This window comes from Thamnophis elegans, chromosome 16 (genome assembly GCF_009769535.1).
Source record: "Thamnophis elegans isolate rThaEle1 chromosome 16, rThaEle1.pri, whole genome shotgun sequence".
NCBI lineage: Eukaryota > Metazoa > Chordata > Lepidosauria > Squamata > Colubridae > Thamnophis > Thamnophis elegans.
In genome coordinates, this window is record NC_045556.1 from 36484844 (window position 1) to 36505969 (window position 21126).

The following is a 21126-nucleotide window of genomic DNA, read 5'->3' on the forward strand; positions in this document are numbered from 1 at the left end:
AAATGGAGAAAGGAGGAGGAGATAGAGGAAGAGAAAATAAAGAAGGGGGGTGAAGAAGAAGAGGAGGAGGAGGAGAAGGAGAAAATGGAGAAAGGAGGAGGAGGAGATAGAGAAGGGGGATGCAGAAGAGGAGGAGGAGAAAATGGAGAAAGGAGGAGGAGATAGAGGAAGAGAAAATAAAGAAGGGGGGTGAAGAAGAAGAGGAGGAGGAGGAGAAGGAGAAAATGGAGAAAGGAGGAGGAGGAGATAGAGAAGGGGGATGCAGAAGAGGAGGAGGAGAAAATGGAGAAAGGAGGAGGAGGAGATAGAGGAGGAGGAAATAGAGAAGGGGATGAAGAAGAAGAGGAGGAGGAGGAGAAAATGGAGAAAGGAGGAGGAGATAGAGAAGGGATGAAGAAGAAGAGAAGGAGAAATTGGAGAAAGGAGGAAGAAGAGGAGGAGATAGAGAAGGAGGATGAAGAAGAAGAGGAGATGGAGAAGAAGGAGAAGGCGGACAAGGAACTAAAGATCACAAAAGATCACAAAACACGGGAGGTTTTTAAGAAGATGTTGGATGACCATTTGTTTGAAGTCATGTAGGTTCTCCTGCCTGAGCAGGGGGTTGGACTAGATGACCTACAAGGTCCCTTCCAACTCTTGTTAATCTGCCAGGTTTTTGCTGGCTGTTGTGGCCCTTGATTCACGCTTGTCTCTCCTTCCCCCCCCCCCCCCCCGCACTGCGTCGCTTGTCATCACCATCACCGTGTTTTTGGGGGAATTCAAAGGCTGGCTCTGTAACTTCCTGTCACAGCTGCCTCAAACCTTTCTGCTGGGGCTCCCTTCAGCCTTGGAGGGAATGAAATCCTGCTGCCTTTCAAGTCACCCCCGCCACCAGCAGGCCAGAGAGACCGCTCGGTCCTTGGGGAGGGGTCTCCAGCTGAGCATTGCCGGCAGAGCGGCGTTGATCTGAAGTCCCTTATTTCTCCCCCCTCCCTTCTCTCTCTCTCTCTGGTCGTACAGGAGCTGCTGCTGCTGCTGCTGCTGCGGATGGCAGGCAGGCAGAGAAACAGCAGCAGCAGCTGTGCTCCTGCTCCCCAGCCCTGCTCCCCTCTGGGCAGAGCCAAACAGGGCTCCCCGCTTTGCATCTGTGCCAATGCCGGGGAGCTGAAAGACCTTGGCAGTCATGGCACCGTTCTCCCGCAGGAAGACCTGCGAAACCACCCCAGGGAGCCCTATTACACCGCCTGCCTAACCTGGATGGTACGGTGAGTCTCTTTCGGAACAGGACACGTGATGAAGTGGGAAGCCGGGTTTGGGGGGGGAGGAGAGGCAGAGACGTGGGGCGGAAAAAGGAGATGGAGGGGTGGACAGGAGAAGGAGACCTCTTCGGGTGGAGATCCGTAGGTGGGGAGAGGCGCGGGGCAGTCAAAAGGGACGGGGATTATGCGAATGAAAAAAAAAATCCAGAGCTTACCTGTCTGGGAGGTTATATCCTGTTGAAAAGATGGAGACCGGATTTCCTCCCTGACTGACAGCTGAGAATTGGAAGCCCCCGCCAGGTGCCCTGCCACCTGCAAGAGAGTAAGTGCATCCTTCCAACGTCCTTCACTCCCTGGCTCTGTTTAGATGGAGAAGGGTCATCTCTCCCCTTATCCCCCCTCAGCTGGACCAGAGAGGGAGGGGGCTGGGATGCTGGGGGAAAGTAACGGAGAGACAGAATTGGAAGGTTGGGATCAAAGCCATTGAACTCACCAGACTTTAGCTGCATCGGAAGGCATGCTCCCCTTAAGTAGACCCCCCCAGAATAACAGAGTGGGAAGAGACCTCCAAGGTCCCTTCCCATTCTGTGATTCCATTATGTTCTACCTTGGAGGTCTTCTAGTCTGACCCCTTGCTCAAGCAGGAGACCCTATACCAGTGTTTCTCAACCTTGGCGACTTTAAGTCCTGTGGACTTCAACTCCCAGAATCCCCCTGGGGGATTCTGGGAGTTGAAGTCCACAGGACTTAAAGTCGCCAAGGTTGAGAAACACTGCCCTATACTATTTTGTCACAAATGGCTCTCCAGTCTCTTCTTGAAAACCTCCAGTGTTGGAGCATTCACAACTTCCGGAGGCAAAACATTCGACTGATTAATTGTTCCCACTGTCAGGAAATTCCTCCTCACTTCTAGGTTGCTTCTCTCCTTGATTAGTTTCCACCCATTGCTTCTTGTCCTGCCTCCAGGTGCTTTGGAGAATAGGTTGAACCCCCCCCCCCTTTCTTTGTGTTTTTGTTGTTAGTTGCAAAGTTGTGTCCGACCCATCACGACCCCAGAGACAGTGTGCCTCCAGGCCTTCTTGTCCTCTACCATCCTCTGGAGTCCATTGAAGCTCACGCCGGCTGCTTCGGTGACTCCATCCAGCCACCTCCTTCTCTGCCGTCCCCTTCTCCTCTTCTTCTTCTTTTGCCCTCCATCGTTCCCAGCATGAGGCTCTTCTCCAGGGAGCCCTTCTTCCTTCTCATCAGGTGGCCAAAGTATTTGAGTTTCCTCTCCAGGATCTTCTAAAGAGCAGCCAGGGTTGATCTCCTCTAGGACTGACTGGTTGGATGGCCTTGCAGTCCAAGGGACTCAATGCAGGAGTCTTCTCCAGCACCAGAGTTCAAAGGCCTCCATTCTTTGGCGCTCAGCCTTCCTTATGGTCCAACCTTCACAGCCATCCTTTGCAACCGGGAAAACCATCGCCTTGACTCTATGCATTTGTGTTGGCAGGGTGATGTGTCTGCTTTTTAGGATGCTGTCTAGAGTTGCCATAGCTTTCCTCCCCAGGAGCAAGCATCTTTTAATCTCTTGGCTGCCGTCCCCATCTGCAGTGATCTTGGAGCCCAGGAAAGTAAAATCTGTCACTCCCTCCATTTCTTCCCCATCTATTTGCCAGGAATTGAGAGGGCCGTATGCCATAATCTTAGTTGTCTTAATGTTGAGTTTCAAGCCAACGTCTTTGTGCCAGCCCTTCAAATATTGGAACTCTGTTATGAGGTCATCCTTGGTCCTTCTTTTCACTAGACTAGACATTCCCAATTCGTACAACTGTTCTCCTATGTTTTAGCCTCCAGCCCCTAATCATTTTTCTTGTTCTTGAGCTGAGGTGGGAAAGAATTGTAGAAGGGCTCCTGCTATCTGGTTGGGCATATGGTGGCCAACAGAACCAAGAAGCGAGGCAGATTAGTTCCTCTGCGATTGTCCTAGCAGTTTTCTCAAAGTTGGAGGAGAAAATTCAGAGATATTTGAGAGAAGGACCCCTATAAAGCATCAACTGCCAATTTCAATAGGTAAAGGCCAGTCGTTCCCAACTCTAAGGGGCACTGCTCATCTCCGTCTCAAAGCTGAAGAGCCACCGTTGTCCGAAGATGTCTCTGTGGTCATGTGGCCAGCATGACTCAATGCCGAAGACGCATGGAACGCTGTTCCCTTCCCACCAAAGGTGGTTCCTATTTTTCTACTTGCATTTTTTACGTGCTTTTGAACTGCTAGGTTGGCAGAAGCTGGGACAAGTCACGGGAGCTCACTCCGTTGCGCGGTGCTAGGGATTCGAACTGCTGAACTGCCGACCTTTCCGATCGACAAGCTCAGCGTCTTAGCCACTGAGCCATTGCGTCCCCTTGCCAACTTCTGATCTGCACTAAAATATTTCCATGTCCCCCTCTTCGTTCTATGCCAGGATTACAGCATCTTATCGATTCCCCCATTTAACTTCTTGCACCCAAATCCGGAAAAACTTCAGGGTGGCTTTGGAAAGGCTAAATAATGATTTGTTTTGGTTTCTGCACATGTCATAGAAATGAGTATTACGTGATTACACAATTTGTTGCGCTTCCTCTCTGCCTTACTCTCATAGCAACCCCCATCAAGTGGATTAAACTAGATTAAAGCAAGGGAAGGAAAACAAAACAGGTTTTCTTGATAAATTAAAAACACCTGTTGTCTTCCCACCTCTCATCCTTGCCTAAAGCACTGTCTGATTTTCCACCATTGTGGGAAGGCCATTTTAGCCAAAAAGAAAAATGATCCCTTAAGACTTCCCAACTGCTCTGGGATGTTTTTTTTTTTTTTTTTGAGTCTTGGAAATGCTTAGCAAGAGGTGGCTCCAGAATTGTTCCAAATAATTCTTTTCGATAACGGAATAACAGAGAGGGAAGGGGTGGCCAGCGGAGGTGGCAGCAGAGTCAGACAGTGAGGAGGGTTGGGGAGGAACATGGGGAAGTCCTGGAGTCTGGGGAAGGCTCTGAGGAGGGCTCTGTGTTGGAGGAGCATGAAGCAAATTCCTGGTCCCGACAAAAATCCCTTTTATTAATTTGAATTTTACTCATTCACATCGAGTAAAGTCTTCCAATGGAGGATTTACGGTCACTGACCTTATCTGGCTTGGAGAGCGGCCAGGACGATACCTGCAAAACCCGGCAAGGAGTCTTGGAGAGTCACGAACCAATGAAGCGAACTGATTGTCTCCTGCAAACTCCACTCCCCTTTTGCTCCTCTTTTATTTCCTCTGGGAGGGGCCATTCATGGTCCATCTGTGGCCTTACTCCCAAGTTGATCCCTGTTCTTTAGCTGTTCCCTTTGTCCGGCCACTCTACGCATGCACACACTGGGAACAGGTTCCAGCTGTTCTTCTGCCTCACTGATGTCTGACTCCAAAGGCAGCTGATAACTGGCTTACGGCCCTGGCCCCCTCTCTGCCTCCAACATCAGAGCCCTCATCAGAGCCTTCCCCAGACTCCAGGACTGGCCCATCTTCCTCCCCAACCTCCTCACTGTCCGAATCTGCTGCCAGCTGCGCAGGCTGCTGGTGGAACACAACAAGGATAGAAAAGATGTAGTATCCAACATGATTCTTCCTACCTAACTAAAATTGGCCCTGTCCAATTGTCATTTGGGAAGATTCCAATTCGAATCACTTCTTTCTTTTTTTCCTGCTCATCCAGAAATAATAGCAATCCCATTTGCCAGGATTGTAAAGAGGAAGATTCCAAACTTGCCGGGGAAGACAATTTACTAGCTGGAGAAAAGGTACATCCTTCTTTCCATTGAACTTTGCAACGGTACCATTTTGCGCAACTTCCACAGGAGAGAGTGGTGGAACTCTTACAAAATGGTGTTGCCATGGCTGACTTGCTACACACCCCTGCTCGCAACCAGGCAACAGAAACAGGGAGGGGGCGGGAGCAGCGGTGAAATGCTACCGGTTCGACTGAACCGGTGGTAAAAAAAAAATGCTACCGATTTGGGTAAACCGGTAGCTCCAATGATCAGCTGTGCGACAATCAATCAGCGTGGCACAGCTGATTGTCACAAAGCAGATTGTTGGAACTACCAGTTTGCCCAAACCGGTACCATTTGTTTCCTACCAATTCGGGCGAATGGCATACATGTGAGCGCGAAGCGAACCGGTAGCAGACTCCAGAGCATTTCACCCCCTGGGTGGGAGAGAAGGTGTCGGTATGCAAGGGAGGGTTGGGGGGGAATTGAGGAATGCAAGAGAGACGAAGCAACCATGGAAGTCCCCAAATCCCAAGGTCGAATGCTGGGAAACCTCCGAGGGGCTTAGAATATTCCCAAAATAAAATAAATGCAGTTGAATGAACTTTGGGGAGGTCCATGAGGGGGGAAGGGGATATTTATCTGTTCTGACCCCCCTGCTTCGCTCGTTCAAAGACGACAGGCAGACAGACTTAAAAGGAAAGAACTTTATCATCCTCGGCTCACACTGGCTGCGAGTCCAAAAATAAACATAAATAAAGTCTCTAGCAAGAAGATAACAGAATGCAAAAACAAAGATCTCTTACGGCCAAACCAGGTGTACAGAAAGAAAGCAGATCACTTCTCCAAGTGCCTCTCACAAACAAACCACGACCGATGAACAATGAACCATGAACGAACGATGAACGTTGACTTCTGCAACCAGGGTGTGGCACCATCAGTCCTTTTATCTCCAGAAGACCACACTAACAAGCCCCAGCTGCATTGTTATTCTTGCATCCCGACTCAACTCACAGCAAACTTCTGCTGAGTCACAACATTTACCTATGCTGGTTTTCTGCGTGAAAACTTCAGAACTGGCTTTGCTATTTCTGTGCCTATGTGGAATTATCAGTACATTTACTGTATACTCTTGTTTAAATAATGTGTCAGGAATTTCTTTTGATACACGTACCAACGGGATGATTGACAGGTCCCAGGTTTACAACCTCACCAGTTTTGCGCACCTGCCTACTCCTGTTTTTTAAACCAACATGCCATAGCTAAAAAAAATCGCGGTATGGCAAGAATTCATTGTGCTGAAGTTTGATGTCTGTGCTGGTTTGCTTCCAGAGTCCTAGCAAGGCCACCCTGAACAAGGAGATCCCGGAACCTACTGTGCATTGTGGGATACCCGGATGCATCTGGAGGGGCCCACTGAGCAATTTGGAAGTAAGGGAGAAGACATATTGGCTGGGGACTGGCTAACTGCATGCCGAGGAAAAACGGAATGGATCGGGGAGATGAACTGGTCGGATCTGTCTATGGCAGGGGTCCATGGAAGGAAAGGTGGGAGGGAAGGAAGGAAGGAAGGAAGGAGGGAGGGAGGGAGGGAAGGAAGGGAGGAAGAAGGGAGGGAGGGAAGGAGGGACGGACAGGCAGTAACAATATCAATAGCACTTATATACCGCTTCACAGTGCTTTACAGCCCTCTCTAAGCAGTTTAACGAGCCAGCCAATTGCCCCTAACAATCTGGGTCCTCCTTTTACTGACCTCAGAAGGATGGAAGGCTTCTTTTTATGCACATGTTTTTTGATCTCTACCTTCGTCGTAGATGCTATTAAAATCAAATTCCTTTTCTCTAGGGATAACTTTTTTTTTTTTTGCAAAAACGTATCTTGCAGGATCATCGCCGAATGTGTGAATACGTCCTGGTCAATTATGGTCAGGCAGCGGTGTGCAGGATGTTGATGGATCCAAACGCTGTCGATAACCCCAAGACATCTGGGAAGGAGCATCAGGTTGTGCCATTAAATTTGTCTGATTTTCGGCGTTTCAATTGCATACGTTTAAATATCTGTTTTACGACTTTCTATCTCTGTGTCTGTCTGTTATCTGTTGCCTATCATCTGTCCATCTGTCCCCTTCTTTCTCTCACCATCCACCTACCTCTCTCATCTTTCCTTCCCTTTCGGCTTATCCTTTCCTGAACAGAATCCTTCAGGACTTTGTCCCATGGATGAAGGTTGCCGATTTTCCAGAATTGGATGCTTGTTCAAGGTATGGCTGGGAAACTGTGAGCATCAATAGCTCTGGCAAGGTGTGGACACTCCAGCTGGTCCCCTTGGATGGGTGCCAGGATGAGAGTTGTCAAACAGGACCAAAGCACCGAGTTCCTTCTCCTGCCCAAGGCCGCCATGTTTCTTCCCAAACAGGGCAACGCAGGAGATCAAAAAGTTCACGAGAAGAATGCTGCCGGAAGACACCTGTCTCTGCTGCTCCAGTATGTCAAACACCTGAAGGGCAATCCATCCCCAAGAGGCAGCTTGTGCAACTCACCTTTGATAGATGCCAAGCTTTGGATGAAGTCACCTCTCACCCTGAAGATTCAGGATCCAGTGGGGGAGAGGTCCTTCTCTGCGTCGCCAGTGGAGGAGGGGGTGGTGAGCTGGTGCACCCTCTTGAGACGAGTGAAGAGGGTTTCTTGGCTGGAGACCAAGCTGCAGGTCTTTGAGAACATCACATCGGTGCTGAGCAAGGAGATGGCCATGTCTCGGCAGAAAATCCTGGCCTTCCGTGGACAGAGGGGCCTTGACCAAGATATGATTCGTGGCTTAGAGCTGAAGGTAAGCCGGTGGGGAGTGGTAGGAGAAGGAGTAGCAGAACCTGGGGGCAGAGTCAAAAGAGGGATCAGCCTAGAATCCCTATGTAGTTACAAATGACCTACCGTATTTTTCGGAGTATAAGATGCACTGGAGTATAAGATGCACATTAGTTTTTGGGGAGGAAAATAAGAAAAAAAATTCTTCCTCTGTCTACCAGCATCCATGGTATTCATCTGGCTAGCGTCCTGTCAGTGTGTGAGAGAGTTGAGGGCTGTTTGGAAACAAACAGTATTTGCTGTGTGAGCAACAAGGAAGGGGACAGCAAAGAACCTGGGCGTGGCTTGCTTACACTTCCAACAGTTAGCCAATCTATCTTTAAACATTTTTGCCAGTGTGAAGTGCCACCTATAAAACATTTTATACAGATTTATACAGATTATCTAAATCTAAATCTTGCAACAACCTTCTGACACACAAAAGTCGATTCGGAAAGCCGGGTTTGCTTAACAATTGTGGCGATTCACCACATGACTGTGGTAAAAATGATTATAAATCCAGATCTGGTCATGTAAGGACTTCATTTTATGACCGCATCTCTGGAACTCCTATCGGGGTCGTAAGTTGAGGACTACTTGTACAAAATAGCCCTTGATCTTTGCCAGGTAAACCCTTTAAAAATGAACTTTTCTCCTCTCAAGATGGCGGATCTCCAGCGATCCCTGGCGCAGAAAGACGCCGCTCTCATCAGACTGGGGCAGAGACTCCACTCGTCCGAGCAGACTTCTTACGACGGCGTCTTCCTGTGGAAAATCACGGACGTTCATCAGAAATGCTACGAAGCCATCTGTGGCAAGGTCCACAGCTTCCAGTCGCCGGGTGAGCCTCTCACCTCACAGGAAGCCTCTCCAACCGTTCAGAGGGCTTTAGCGCTTGGAGGGAGTCACGATCCGGTGCATGTTGAGGCAGCCAGGTCGGAGGAAGGGTGGGTCAGAAATGGGGGTCAGAATTAGGACCAGCCAGGCTGGAAAAGTGAAGAGGATGTTGGGCATCTCTCTCTGCTGTTCCTTCAAGATGCTCAATCTTTTTTGAGCCTTTATTTGAGGGTGAAAAAATGTTCCTTCCTTCCTTCCTTCCTTCCTTCCTTTCTTCCCTCCCTCCCTCCTCCCTCCCTCCTTCCCTTCCAATTCTCCTTCTTCCTCCCTCCCTACCTTCCCCTCCAATTCCCATTCCTTCCTTTTGCCCTCCCTTCCTTTTCCCCTTCCCCTCCCCCTCCCTTTCCCCTCCATCCCTTCCTCTCCAATTATCCATCCATCCATCCATCCACCCTCCCTCCTTCCCTTTATTTTTTTCCTTCCTCTTCCCCTCCCTCCCTTCCCCCCACCAATTCCCCATCATTCCTTCTTTCTCCCATTCCCCTCCAATTACCCTTCCTTCCTCCCTCCCTCCCTTCCTTCCTCCTTCTTTCCGTCCCTTGCTTCCTCCTTCTTCCCCTCCAATTCCCTTTTCTTCCTCCCTCCTTATCTCTCTCCTTTGCTTCCTCCTCCCCTCCACCTCCCCATATGAAAGGGTTTCTTAACTTCCAAGTTCTCCTTCTTTTCAGCATTTTACACTTCCCGATACGGTTACAAACTGTGCATGAGGATCTACCTGAATGGAGAAGGCCGAGGCAGGGGAACCCACATCTCGCTCTTCATCGTGCTTCTCAAAGGGGACTATGACTCACTGCTGCCCTGGCCTTTCACGCACAAGGTAACGGAGGCCGGTGGTTGCCATCATGAAGGGAAGCTGTACCAAGGAAGAAAGGATTCCATTCCATTCCACTCCCCTCTACTATTCTGTTCTATTCTATTCTATTCCATTCCATTCCATTCCCAATTTCTGTTCTGTTCTGTTCTGCTCTACTCTGCTATCCTATTCCATTCTTATTCTATTCCATTCCATTCCATTCCTCATTTCTGTTCTATTCTATTCTATTCTATTCTATATTCTGTTCCTTATTCTATTCCTTATTCTAGTCTAGTCTATTCCTAATTTCTATTCTATTCCATTCCATTCCTAATTTCTGTTCTATTCTATTCCATTCCATTCCATTCCATTCTATTCCATTCTATATTCTGTTCCTTATTCTATTCCTTATTCTAGTCTAGTCTATTCCTAATTTCTATTCTATTCTATTCCATTCCTAATTTCTGTTCTGTTCTATTCCATTCCATTCTACTCCATTCTATATTCTGTTCCTTATTCTATTCCTTATTCTAGTCTAGTCTATTCCTAATTTCTATTCTGTTCTGTTCTGTTCTGCTCTGCTCTGCTATCCCATCCCATCCCTATTCCATTATTTTTCTATTTTATTCTTGAGCCCGAATTTGACATATGTGTAGCTATGTTATTTAACTCTCTATTATGCTCATTTATTTATTTCTCTTTCTCTTTACTAGGTAAGGTGGTTTCCAGGCTCGCCACATTCTTAAGGTGGGTGGGTGGAGAGGAGGAGCGAATAGATAGTGAGGATTGTTTTGGCTAGGTGATCTTCTTTCCCGTGGGAACAGAGGCTGCCCTTGCTGAGAACGGAAGAAGGAGTTTGAAGACACTGGGCAATGTGGAAAGAGAGCGGGGGGGAAGGGAGGGAGGGAAGGAGAGAGAAAGAGAGAGAAAGAGAGAGAGAGAGACTGAGAGCATATGCACAAAAGACAAATACCTGTGTGTCCAATCACACTTGGCCAATAAAGAATTCCCTATTCTATTCTATTCTATTCTATTCTATTCTATTCTATCCTACTCTACTCTACTCTACTCTACTCTACTCTACTCATCTTAAACAAGCTATTCTCCAAAACACCTGAGGACAGGTCAAGAAGTAATAGGTGGAAGTTCAATAAAGAGAGGTCCAACCTAGTGATCCAGTCAGTGGAACGACTTGCCTCCAGAGGTTCTGGGCCCTCCATCCCTGGAGGGAATAAAAGACTGGACAACCATTTATCTGAAATGGCATAAGGTCTAAGTTGGATTAGGTGACCGCCAAGGTCCCTTCCAACTTTGTTATTCTGTATTCTATTCTGAGATAGTGCACGGACTAGCTGGGTTTTAGCATAAACCTCCATGGATCAGCTGAAGGCAGTCAAGCCAGGCTTAGGTGGGGGAAATGAAGAAAATACCGCTTTACACTTAGATGGATGAAGCCAGCAGTTGCTCAAAAGTTGTTGTCGTTAGTTGCAAAGTCGTGTCCGACCCATCGCGACCCCATGGACAACGTTCCTCCAGGCCTTCCTCTCCTCTACCATCCTCTGGAGTCCATTGACGCTCATGCCAACTGTGACTACATCCAGCCACCTCCTTCTTTGCTGTCCCCTTCTTCTTTTGCCCTCCATCGTTCCCAGCATGAGGCTCTTCTCCAAGGAGTCCCCCTCCTCATCAGGTGGCCAAAGTCTTTGAGTTTCTTCTTCAGAATCTGGCCTTCTAAAGAGCAGCCAGGGTTGATCTCCTCTAGGACTGACCAGTTGGATGGCCTTGCAGTCCAAGGGACTCACAGGAGCAATAGCAATAGCAATAGCAGTAGACTTATATACCGCTTCATAGGGCTTTCAGCCCTCTCTAAGCGGTTTACAGAGAGTCAGCATATTGCCCCCAACAATCTGGGTCCTCATTTTACCCACCTCGGAAGGATGGAAGGCTGAGTCAACCCTGAGCCGGTGAGATTTGAACCGCTGAACTGCTGATCTAGCAGTAGCCTGCAGTGCTGCATTTAACCACTGCGCCACCTTGGCTTAGATGAGGAGGTTATCTCATCTAATGTGTGTGTGTGTGTGTGTGTGTGTGTGTGTGTAGCTTTCTCTCTCTCTCTCTCTCTCACACACATCTACCTACCCAGCTACTCGCTCATTCACTCACTCACTCACTATCCATCCTATTTATCTTCTCTCTCTCTCTCTCTCTCTCTCTTTCTCTGTGTGTGTGCCTGTTTCTCTTTCTGTCTTTCTTTCTGCCTCTGTCTGTCTGTTTCTCTCTCTCTCTTCTCTCTCTGTGTCTGTCTGTCTGTCTCTCTTCTCTGTCTGTCTGTTTCTCTGTCTCTTTCTTTGTCTCTCTCTCTGCCTGTTTCTCTCTGTCTCTCTTTTTTCTCTGTCATCCCCTTCTTCTTCTGCCCTCCATCGTTCCCAGCATGAGGCTCTTCTCCAAGGAGTCCCTCCTTCTCATCAGGTGGCCAAAGTCTTTGAGTTTCCGCTTCAGGATCTGGCCTTCTAAAAAGCAGTCAGGGTGGATCTCCTCTAGGACTGACTGGTTGGATGGCCTTGCAGTCCAAGGGACTCAATGCAGGAGTCTTCTCCAGCCCCAGAGTTCAAAGGCCTCCATTCTTTGGCTCTCAGCCTTCCTTATGGTCCAACCTTCACAGCTGTCCATTGCAATTGGGAAAACCACAACCCTTGACTATGCACACTTTTGTTGGCAGGGTGATGTCTCTGCTTTTTAGTCTGCTGCCTAGATTTGCCACAGCCAGGCTTAGGAGGGGAAAATGAAGAAAATATCTCTTCACACTTAGATGGATGAAGCCAGAAGTGGCTCAAGAGGAGCCAGAGAATAACTACATCATTGTTCATTATTCCCTTTCTTGATTTATAACGAGAGGCCAAAAAAATGTAAGCTAACACATAAGGGGAAACAAATAAAAATGCATTGCAAGGCCTAAGTTTTTTTTTTTTTTTTTAAAAAGCAATCTAATTGCAAAGAAAATAAACCTCAAAACGGCTGGGATTTTTTTCATAGAAGCGTCTCCTGTGGACGCCAAGTCTTCAAACAGCTCCAGAACTTGGCAAAATTCCTGGAAATCCTCAATGACAAATCAAAGGCAAAATGTTTTGGCTTTATTCTTCCGCTCCTTGGCTAGCTTGACACAGACGTTAAAAAAAAAAACACCAAAAACCAAATACAAGATAAAATAAATAAAACAGAAGTGGATCACAACAACGCAAGGAACATCAGCAGCAGGGGAGTAACACAACTTTGTGGGTGTGACTTTGGATTCACTAGGGTGGGGTAGATCTGACAAAAAAAGGACAAAGGGACAGTCTTCTTTTCCAGAATATCTGATGTAAATACATCCGTCAGAACTAATCAACCTTTGGAAGGGGGTGGAAATTCAAACCAGAGAACAGTTTAAATAAATTTATTTATTTAAATTTAAATAAAAACCCTGAACTACAAATATTTTCCTTAATTGGTAGAATGGAATGGAATAGAATGGAATAGAATAGAATAGAATAGAATAGAGGAATAGAATAGAGGAATGGAATGGTATAGAATAGAATAGAATGGCAGAGCTGGAAGAGACCTTGGAGGTCTTCTAGTCCAGCCCCCTGCTCAAGCAGGAGAACCTTTACCATTTCAGACAAGTGATTGTCTAGACTATTCTTAAAAATTTCCAGTGTTGGGGGCATTCACAACTTCTGGTGGCAAATTGTTCCCCTGGTTAATTGTTCTCACTTTCTGGAAATTTCTCCTTTATTCTAAGTTGCTTCTCTCCTTGATTAGTTTCCACCCATCACTTCTTCTCCTGCCCTCAGGTGCTTTCGAGAATAATTCTCCAAAGAATTCTCTTCTTTGTGGCAGCCCCTCAAATACTGCTGTTATGCCCTTCCTAATTCTTCTTTTCTTTAGACTATTAGGTGTTCATGAAATCCCTTAAATCATAAAATCATAGGACTGGAAGGGACCTGAGAGGTCTTCTAGTCCAACCCCCTGCTTAAGGCAGGAGACCCTCTACCTGCCATTCCAAACAATCGGGGGTCCAATCTTTCCTTAATGAATCTCACCACTCTTTCACAAAAGTTCTTTCCTTCCATTTCCATGAAGGACCATAACGGAGCCTTGGTCATCACGACTGGTCCAGGTGGGATGAGCGTCATGAGGACTTTCTCAAGGGCAACACCTTTGTAAAAATGGGGTTTTTTTCAGGAGTGTGTGTGTGTGTTTCCTGATTCTTCTTCTCCTGCCCTTTGGTGTAAAGAAGGGGTGACTTCTTGCTCTGTTTTACTGGCCTCTCGACTCTCTCTCTCTCTCTCTCTCTCTCTCTCTCTCTCTCTCTCTCTCTCTCTCTCTCTCTCTCTCTCTCTCTCTCGTTCAGGACCAGGTTGAATATTTGGAGAATGGGCTCATCAAACACACAGTTGGTCTTTCTGAGAAACATGGAGGAGTTAGTTATAACAGATGGAGAGAGAGAGAGAGAAAGAGAGAGGGGGGGAGGAGGGAGAGAGGACATAGACAGAAATATAGAGTGATAGAGACAGAGAAAGACATGATACAGGGGTAGAAATAGTTAAGAGATAGAGATGATAAATGATAAAAAGATAGAGAACGACAGGATAGATAGATAGATAGATAGATAGATAGATAGATAGATAGATAGATAGATAGATAGATAGATAGATAGGCAGGCAGGCAGGCAGGCAGGCAGGCAGGCAGGCAGGCAGGCAGGCAGGCAGGCAGGCAGGCAGGCAGGCAGGCAGACAGACAGACAGACAGACAGACAGACAGATATCAGAGAGGGAGGGAGGGAGAGAGAGGACATAGAAAGAAATATCGAGTGATAGAGACAGAGAAAGACATGATGCGGGGATAGAAATAGTGAAGAAATAGAGATGATAAATGATAAAGAGAGAGCGATAGCCAGCTAGCGAGCGAGCGAGCGAGAGAGAGAGAGAGAGAGAGAGAGAGAGAGAGAGAGAGAGAGATGAGAGAGGGGGGGGGAGAGAGAGAGCTCTTGAATTTTGGAGCCCAGGCTTAAAGTACAATGTCTTCCTTGTCAACTTCACAGAAGCTTTGTGAGATAACAACATCCCTTGGAGTGGACCGTATCCAGGTTGGGGGGGGGGCAAAGCAAGGAGGCTGCTTGGCTGGGCTCCCCCACCACATCCTTTCGTTCTCTCCAGGAAGCCTTTCCAACGCATAGGCCTTGAGCTATGTTGTCCTCCTCACCATCTGTTCAACCCCAAGAATTCCTCCCTCTGCTGACCTTGAGATACCAGAGGAATCTCTGCTTCTTTGACCTACCAACCGGTTCTTTGAAGATGCCGAGAACTTTCCTTCCCATTCCAGAAGCTCACTTAACTTCTTCTCTCTCTCACTCTCCTCCCCCCCCACCTCTCTCTTTGCAGATCACCTTCATCTTGCTCAGCCAAGACCACGGGGACAATCTGACAACACATTTCCAGCCGGATCCAACCTCTGCCTCCTTCCAGAGGCCAGAGACGGACCTGAACGAGCCCAGCGGCTTTGCCAGATTCGTTCCGCTGGCCAAATTACAGTCCCCGAAATACACTTATTTGAAAGAAGGCACCTTGTTCCTCAAATGCATCATGGAAACGAGTTCGTGAAGTCGTTTCCAACTACTTGGCTCGCCGAGGGAATATTTAAAGGCGGCGAGATGCACTGAAAATATTTCGGGTGATGGGGCTTTGCAATACGGTTGAATTTGGCTCTGCAAAAGAGCCACTCCAGCCCTCCAGTAATAATATTTGGCTCTTCTTATTATATATATATATATTCAAGTTTTTTTAATTTATATATAAGTATTTTGAATACAGTATATTGTCCGAGCGTACCATTTTACAAAAAGGAAAGAAACAAAAAATAACACATGTACCGTATTTTTCGGAGTATAAGAGACACTCCCCCCCCCCACTAAAAGTGGGTGAACATTTGGGTGCGTGACAAAACGTTGCCATTCACTGTGATGGACATTCCTCCTGCCAGATGTGAAAGATTGGATGGACATGTGAAGGTCCAGTGAGTTGTTATTGCTCAACCACTTTTGCAATTAATCTTCTCAACTAATGTTTAGCATCTGCTTGGAGTTAAATAAGGTCAACAGAATTCAAGGACAGTTAGACTTACCATATTTTTCAGAGTATAAGACACACTTTTTCCCCTGTAAAAGAGGGTGAAAATTTGGGTGCGTCTTATACACCAAAGGTAGCCAAAAACGAATGCGAGGCATGGAGGAGGCGATAGTCTCTGGCAATCCCTGCAGCCTGGAACAGCTGATGGGGGGCATTCTGGGAGGCCGATCCATCCGCCAATCAGCCGCTTCTGCTGAATCAGACTGTAATAATGTGCTGAAGCTGATCTGCCTATTCGCTATTTGCTGCAAGGACGTGTCAGATTTTGCAGCAGCAATCATATTCAGAAAGCACACACAAGTAAGTGATTCAGCAGGATTCAGAAGAGACTAGAATAACAGAGTTGGAAGGGACCTTGGAGGTCTTCTAGTCCAACCCCCTGCCTAGGCAAGAAACCCTATACCATTTCAGACAAATGGTTATCCAACATCTTCTTAAAAACTTCCAGTGTTGGAGCATTCACAACTTCTGGTGGCAAGCTGTTCCACTGGTTAATTGTTCTCACTGTCAGGAAGTTTCTCCTCAGTTCTAAGTTGCTTCTCACCTTGATGAGTTTCCACCCATTGCTTCTCCTCCTGCCTTCAGGTGCTTTGGAGAATAGCTTGACTCCCTCTTCTTTGTGGAAGCCCCTGAGATATTGGAAGACTGCTATCATGTCTCCCCTAGTCCTTCTTTTCATTAAACTAGATATACCCAGTTCCAGCAACTGTTCTTCATATATTTTAGTCTCCAGTCCCCTAATCCTCTTTGTTGCTCTTCTCTGCCCTCTTTCTAGAGTCTCCACATCTTTTTTACATCGTGGTGACCAAAACTGGATGCCGTATTCCAAGTGTGGCCTTCCCATGGCCTTATAAAGTGGTATAAGACATGAAGTAAATATACAATACCAAAAGCAGGTTTTCCAACGTGGTAATTCAGCAGAGAAGTTTCACTTTCAGTTCTAGTTTTAGATATCAGCCCAGCCTGAAACTTTAGTACAAAACAAGCCGCCCCCTGGCTCCTTGCTGTCTCTTTCCTTGTTGTTCACACAGCAAATACTGTTTGTTTCCAAACAGCCATCAACTCTCTCACACACTGACAGGACGCTAGCCAGATGAATCCCATGGATGCTGGTAGGCAGAGGCAGAATGCTTTCCCACCCCTATTTTCTTCCCCAAAAACTAATGTGCATCTTATACTCCGAAAAATACAGTACCAATAGTAATAAGAACAATAATACAACCAAATAATTCTAACCATATTTATAATTAAGGATTCAGGTCTTCAAAAGGGCTGATTTAACCCTGCAATGAAACTAGTTTGGTTTCCACAAAAGGGCTGATCCATGGTGAAAACTGATTTGGCTCCACCCTAAAGCTGAGTTTTGTCTGTGTATCATTTTCTTGTCTCTAACTCCGTTTCTTGTCTAATCCAAGTCCAGAGTGACGGGACATTTCTCCCTTGTGTCATGTTTAAAAGCTGTTTTCCGTTCTTCGCCAAAGTCCCAAAACGGCACGGTTAGACGGCAAATCATTTTGCCGAGTGCCCACATTGGGGGTGCGTGTAGCGTGTGAGAAATGTCACATTTACATTTGTTTCGTTTTGTTTCGGTCCAGAGTTTGTTTGTTTTTTAATTTTTTTTAAAAAAATGAATGGACTGAAAATGGTGGAAATCCAAGCCCTAATTGTGTACAGTTTTTAGTTTATTTAACTGACACATTAAACATGCATCTGAAGAACCAATTGCAGAACTTACTTTAAAGATGCACAGTTGGGATGGAACATATTGTACCATGCACTTGCCCTTCTTTCCCCCTTCCTTCCTTCCTTTCTTCCTTTCTTCCTTCTTTCCTCTCTCCCTCCCTCCCCTCTCTTCTAGTCCAACCCTCTGCCTAGGCAGGAAATCCTACACCATTTCAGACAAATGGTTATCCAACATCTTCTTAAAAACTTCCAGCCTTCTCTTCCTTTTCCTTTCCTTGATTCCTTTCCTTCCTCCTTTCCTTCCTTCCTCTCTTCTTCCCTTCTCCCTCCCTCTCCTCTCTTCCTGTCCCCTCCCCTTCTGCCTTCCCTTCCTTTTCCTTTCCTTGATTCCTTCCTTCTTTTCCTTCCTCCCTCTCTTCCCTCCCTTCCTCCCCTTCCACTTCCCTTCCCTTGATTACTTCCTTTCTTTCCTTTCTTCCTCCTGTAACCTTTCCTTGCTTATCTCCTTCCTGCCTTGTCCCTCCCCTTTCTCCATCCATCCATCCATCCATCCATCCCATCACTTTTCTCTCTCCTCTAGGTTCTAGAAATGCAAACGGCAACGCTTGTGATGAAGACTGATTTCTTTGAAAGCTAAATCATTTCTTGCAAAGAAAGGACAGCAAAAAATGTCCCAGACATTACTAAGGACTGCATAAAATGAGTCCAAGGACAGACTGGGGCTCTAAGGCCACAGGCGGCTCACCTCCGCTGAAAATAGTAACTAATATTCCACAGAATCTGGGGAGTGCCCGTGTCAGCCCTGATCTCCCACCGACACCTCGTGAATTTTGCTGAAGATGTGACCTAGCCTGGGAATAGAACATTCAGAAACCAACCACAAGCTCGGAGAACGAATCTCTACCCTCAAGAATAATAGAATTCAAGGGCTAGAAGGGACCTTAGAGGTCTTCTAGCCCAACCTCCAGCAGGAGACTGTATACCCGTGATGGCGAACTATGGCATGCATTCCAAAGGTGGTGCGCAGAGCCCTCTCTGCTCCACCATGCGTGCGCCTCCTGCTGGCCAGCTGGCTTTCGGGTCTCTGCCATACGTGTGCGGGGCACATGTGGGAGATGCATGCACATGCGGAGTGGAGGGGACAGGGGAGTGCGGGGGGTCATGCACTCATGTGCAGCAGTGGTGGGTTTCAAATTTTCTTAGAACCTCTTCTGTAGGTGTGGCCTGCTTTGTGGGAGTGGCTTGCCGGCCATGTGACTGAGTGGGAGTGGCTTGCAAGCCATGTGACTGGGCGTGGCCAACTTGTAAAATGTGGTGAAACTCACTTAACAACGCTCTTGCTTAGCAACCAAAATGTTGGCTCAGAAACTCTGGCATTTGAAGCACGCAAATCTTAAAGCTCTCAAGTTACAAGAACCTTGAAGCCCTAACCCTTTAGAAAAAAAAGCCCCAGGGGTGTTCAAACTTGACAGCTTTAAGACTTGTGGACTTCAACTCCCAGAATTCCTCCTCCAGTCATGTTGGCTCAGGAACTCTGGCATTGAAGTGTGCAAGTCTTAAAGCTGTCAAGTTACAAGACCCTTGCACCCCTAACCCTTTAAAAAAAAAACCCAGGGGTGTTCAAACTTAACAGCTTTAAGACTTGTGGACTTCAACTCCCAGAATTCCTCCTCTCGCTCTTCATCTTGATGATGTGCGGACGGGCGGGGGGGGGAGCTGGAACCGGTTCTAATCAGCACTGTAGATTTGTGGAACGTCTTCTATAGAAGAGCTTAGAACTGGCAAGAACCCACCCCTGGTGTGCAGTGACAGAAATATTAGCCATTAGTGCCCTTTCCAATTCTTAGCCCATGGCTGTCCAGTATTTTCTTAAAAACCTCCAGTGATGGAGCACCCAAAACCTCTGGAGGCAGGCAGTTCCACTGGTTAACTGTCCTTCAGTCAAAAGTAAGGTGCTCCCTCCCAAGGGGGGGAATAAAACCTGTTGAGTTGGCCATCTGCCTCTGCCAGAGACACGAAGAGGAGGAAGGGAGAGAAGGAGAGAGAGGCGCTGCATTTCTGTATCACTGTGTCATGGTTCCCCATCGCTCCCTCATGACTCACAGCAGAGTTCAAGCCTTGGAAAAGCTGCCTTCCGAAAAAGGGAAAAAAAGAAAAGAAAAGAAATAGGCTGGTGAAAATATATTTTTTTCCAGGCCAGCCAGCAGAAGCTGTGCCAGAGTTTGCTTCCCACTTTGGAACCGTTAAGTCCAAAAACTCAACAGGAGTTTTCTGTAAATGTCATGAACTGGAAGTTTTTTAAGAAGAATCTAAACCAGTGATGGTGAATCTGTGGCACCCAGAGGCGTCTCCCCTGGCACGCGAGCCGTCGCCCCTTGCTCTTCCGGGTTTTGGTGTGCTGGCCAGCTGGCTAATGCGCATGCATGCCCTGGGAACCAGAAGATCATCTTCCTGGCACGCCCATGCGCACTGGGGTCTGTTCTTCCATGTGCATGTGCATGCACGCACTGAGTGCCAAAATGGTTTGCCAACACTGGTCTAGACTGTCATTTATCTGAAATGGGACGGGGTCTCCTGCTTGAGCAGCGGGTTGGGCTAGAGGACCTCCAAGGTCCCTTCTCCAACTCTGCTATTCTGTTCTATTAAGAACAAGGGTGGTTTATAAAAGGAGATTGGACAACCCTTTGTCTCAAATGGGACGGGGGTCCCCTGCTTGAGCAGGGGGCTGGACTAGAAGACCTCCAAGGTCCCCTTCTCCAACCTTGTAATCCTGTGGCTGGTTCTCCAGAAGTTGTGAATGCTCCTTCCCCTGGAGGTTTTGAAGAAGAGATTGGACAGCCATTTGTCTGAAATGGGACGGGGTCTCCTGCTTCAGAATGGGGCTGGACTAGAGGACCTCCAAGGTCCCTTCTCCAACTCTGTTATTCTGTTCTGTTAAGAACACGGGAGGTTTATAAAGAGAGATTGGACAACCCTTTGTCTGAAATGGGACGGGGTCTCCTGCTTCAGCATGGGGCTGGATTAGAGGACCTCCAAGGTCCCTTCTCCAACTCTGTTATTCTGTTCTGTTAAGAACACGGGGGGGGGGTTATAAAGAGAGATTGGACAATGCTTTGTCTCCAATGGGATGGGGTCTCCTGCTTCAGCATGGGGCTGGACTAGAAGACCTCTAAGGTCCCTTCCAGCCAGGGGTTGGTTGCTGAATAGGTTAGTACAATTGATGTCCAGGATGCGAGGGGTCTGCAGATATTTTCACAGCCCTCTTTTTGACTCCTGCAGTGTTACAGGTCCTCCATGGAAGGCAGGTTGGTAGCCATTGTTTCTTCTGCAGTTCTGATTCTCCTCTGAAGTCCGTGTCTGTCTTGTTGGGTTGCAGAGCCAAACCAGACGGTTATGGAGGTGCAGAGGACAGGCTCAATCCTTCCTCTGCAGAACTGGATCCGCAGACCTTAACTCGGCGTAGTCCGAGTTTGTCCGAGCCCAACATATCAAGCCTGGTGGTGGCATAAGGGAATCCCATTGCCAGCAGATCTTCAAAAACCAACGAGGCTGAACCGTTCGCGGTCTCTCATTCCCCAGCCAGTGGGACGCTTGCATGGGCGTGTTTTGTGTGACTCCGAGGTATACTGCCCCTGGCTAGGGAGGCTCCACCCCGCTTCCGCGCGCGGGAAAGCCCGGTCCCCGAAAGAAGCTGGGCCGGGGAGGAGTGGGGAAGAGGGAGGGAGTGGGGGGGGGGGGGCAAGGGCTCGGA

At 47.5% G+C, this 21126-nt stretch overlaps 1 protein-coding gene across 1 annotated transcript; it reads left to right on the plus strand.

The window, feature by feature from the left end:
* Positions 1 to 803: 803 nt before the first annotated feature.
* Positions 804 to 15959, plus strand: TRAF1 (TNF receptor associated factor 1). Its single transcript, XM_032232553.1, has 9 exons — positions 804 to 1244; positions 4944 to 5028; positions 6331 to 6429; positions 6883 to 6999; positions 7193 to 7258; positions 7414 to 7824; positions 8502 to 8679; positions 9404 to 9552; positions 14949 to 15959. Exons 1-9 carry the CDS (start codon positions 1027 to 1029, stop codon positions 15165 to 15167), a joined length of 1542 nt encoding a protein of 513 aa, XP_032088444.1. The 5' UTR covers positions 804 to 1026; the 3' UTR covers positions 15168 to 15959.
* The last annotated feature ends 5167 nt before the right edge of the window (positions 15960 to 21126 follow it).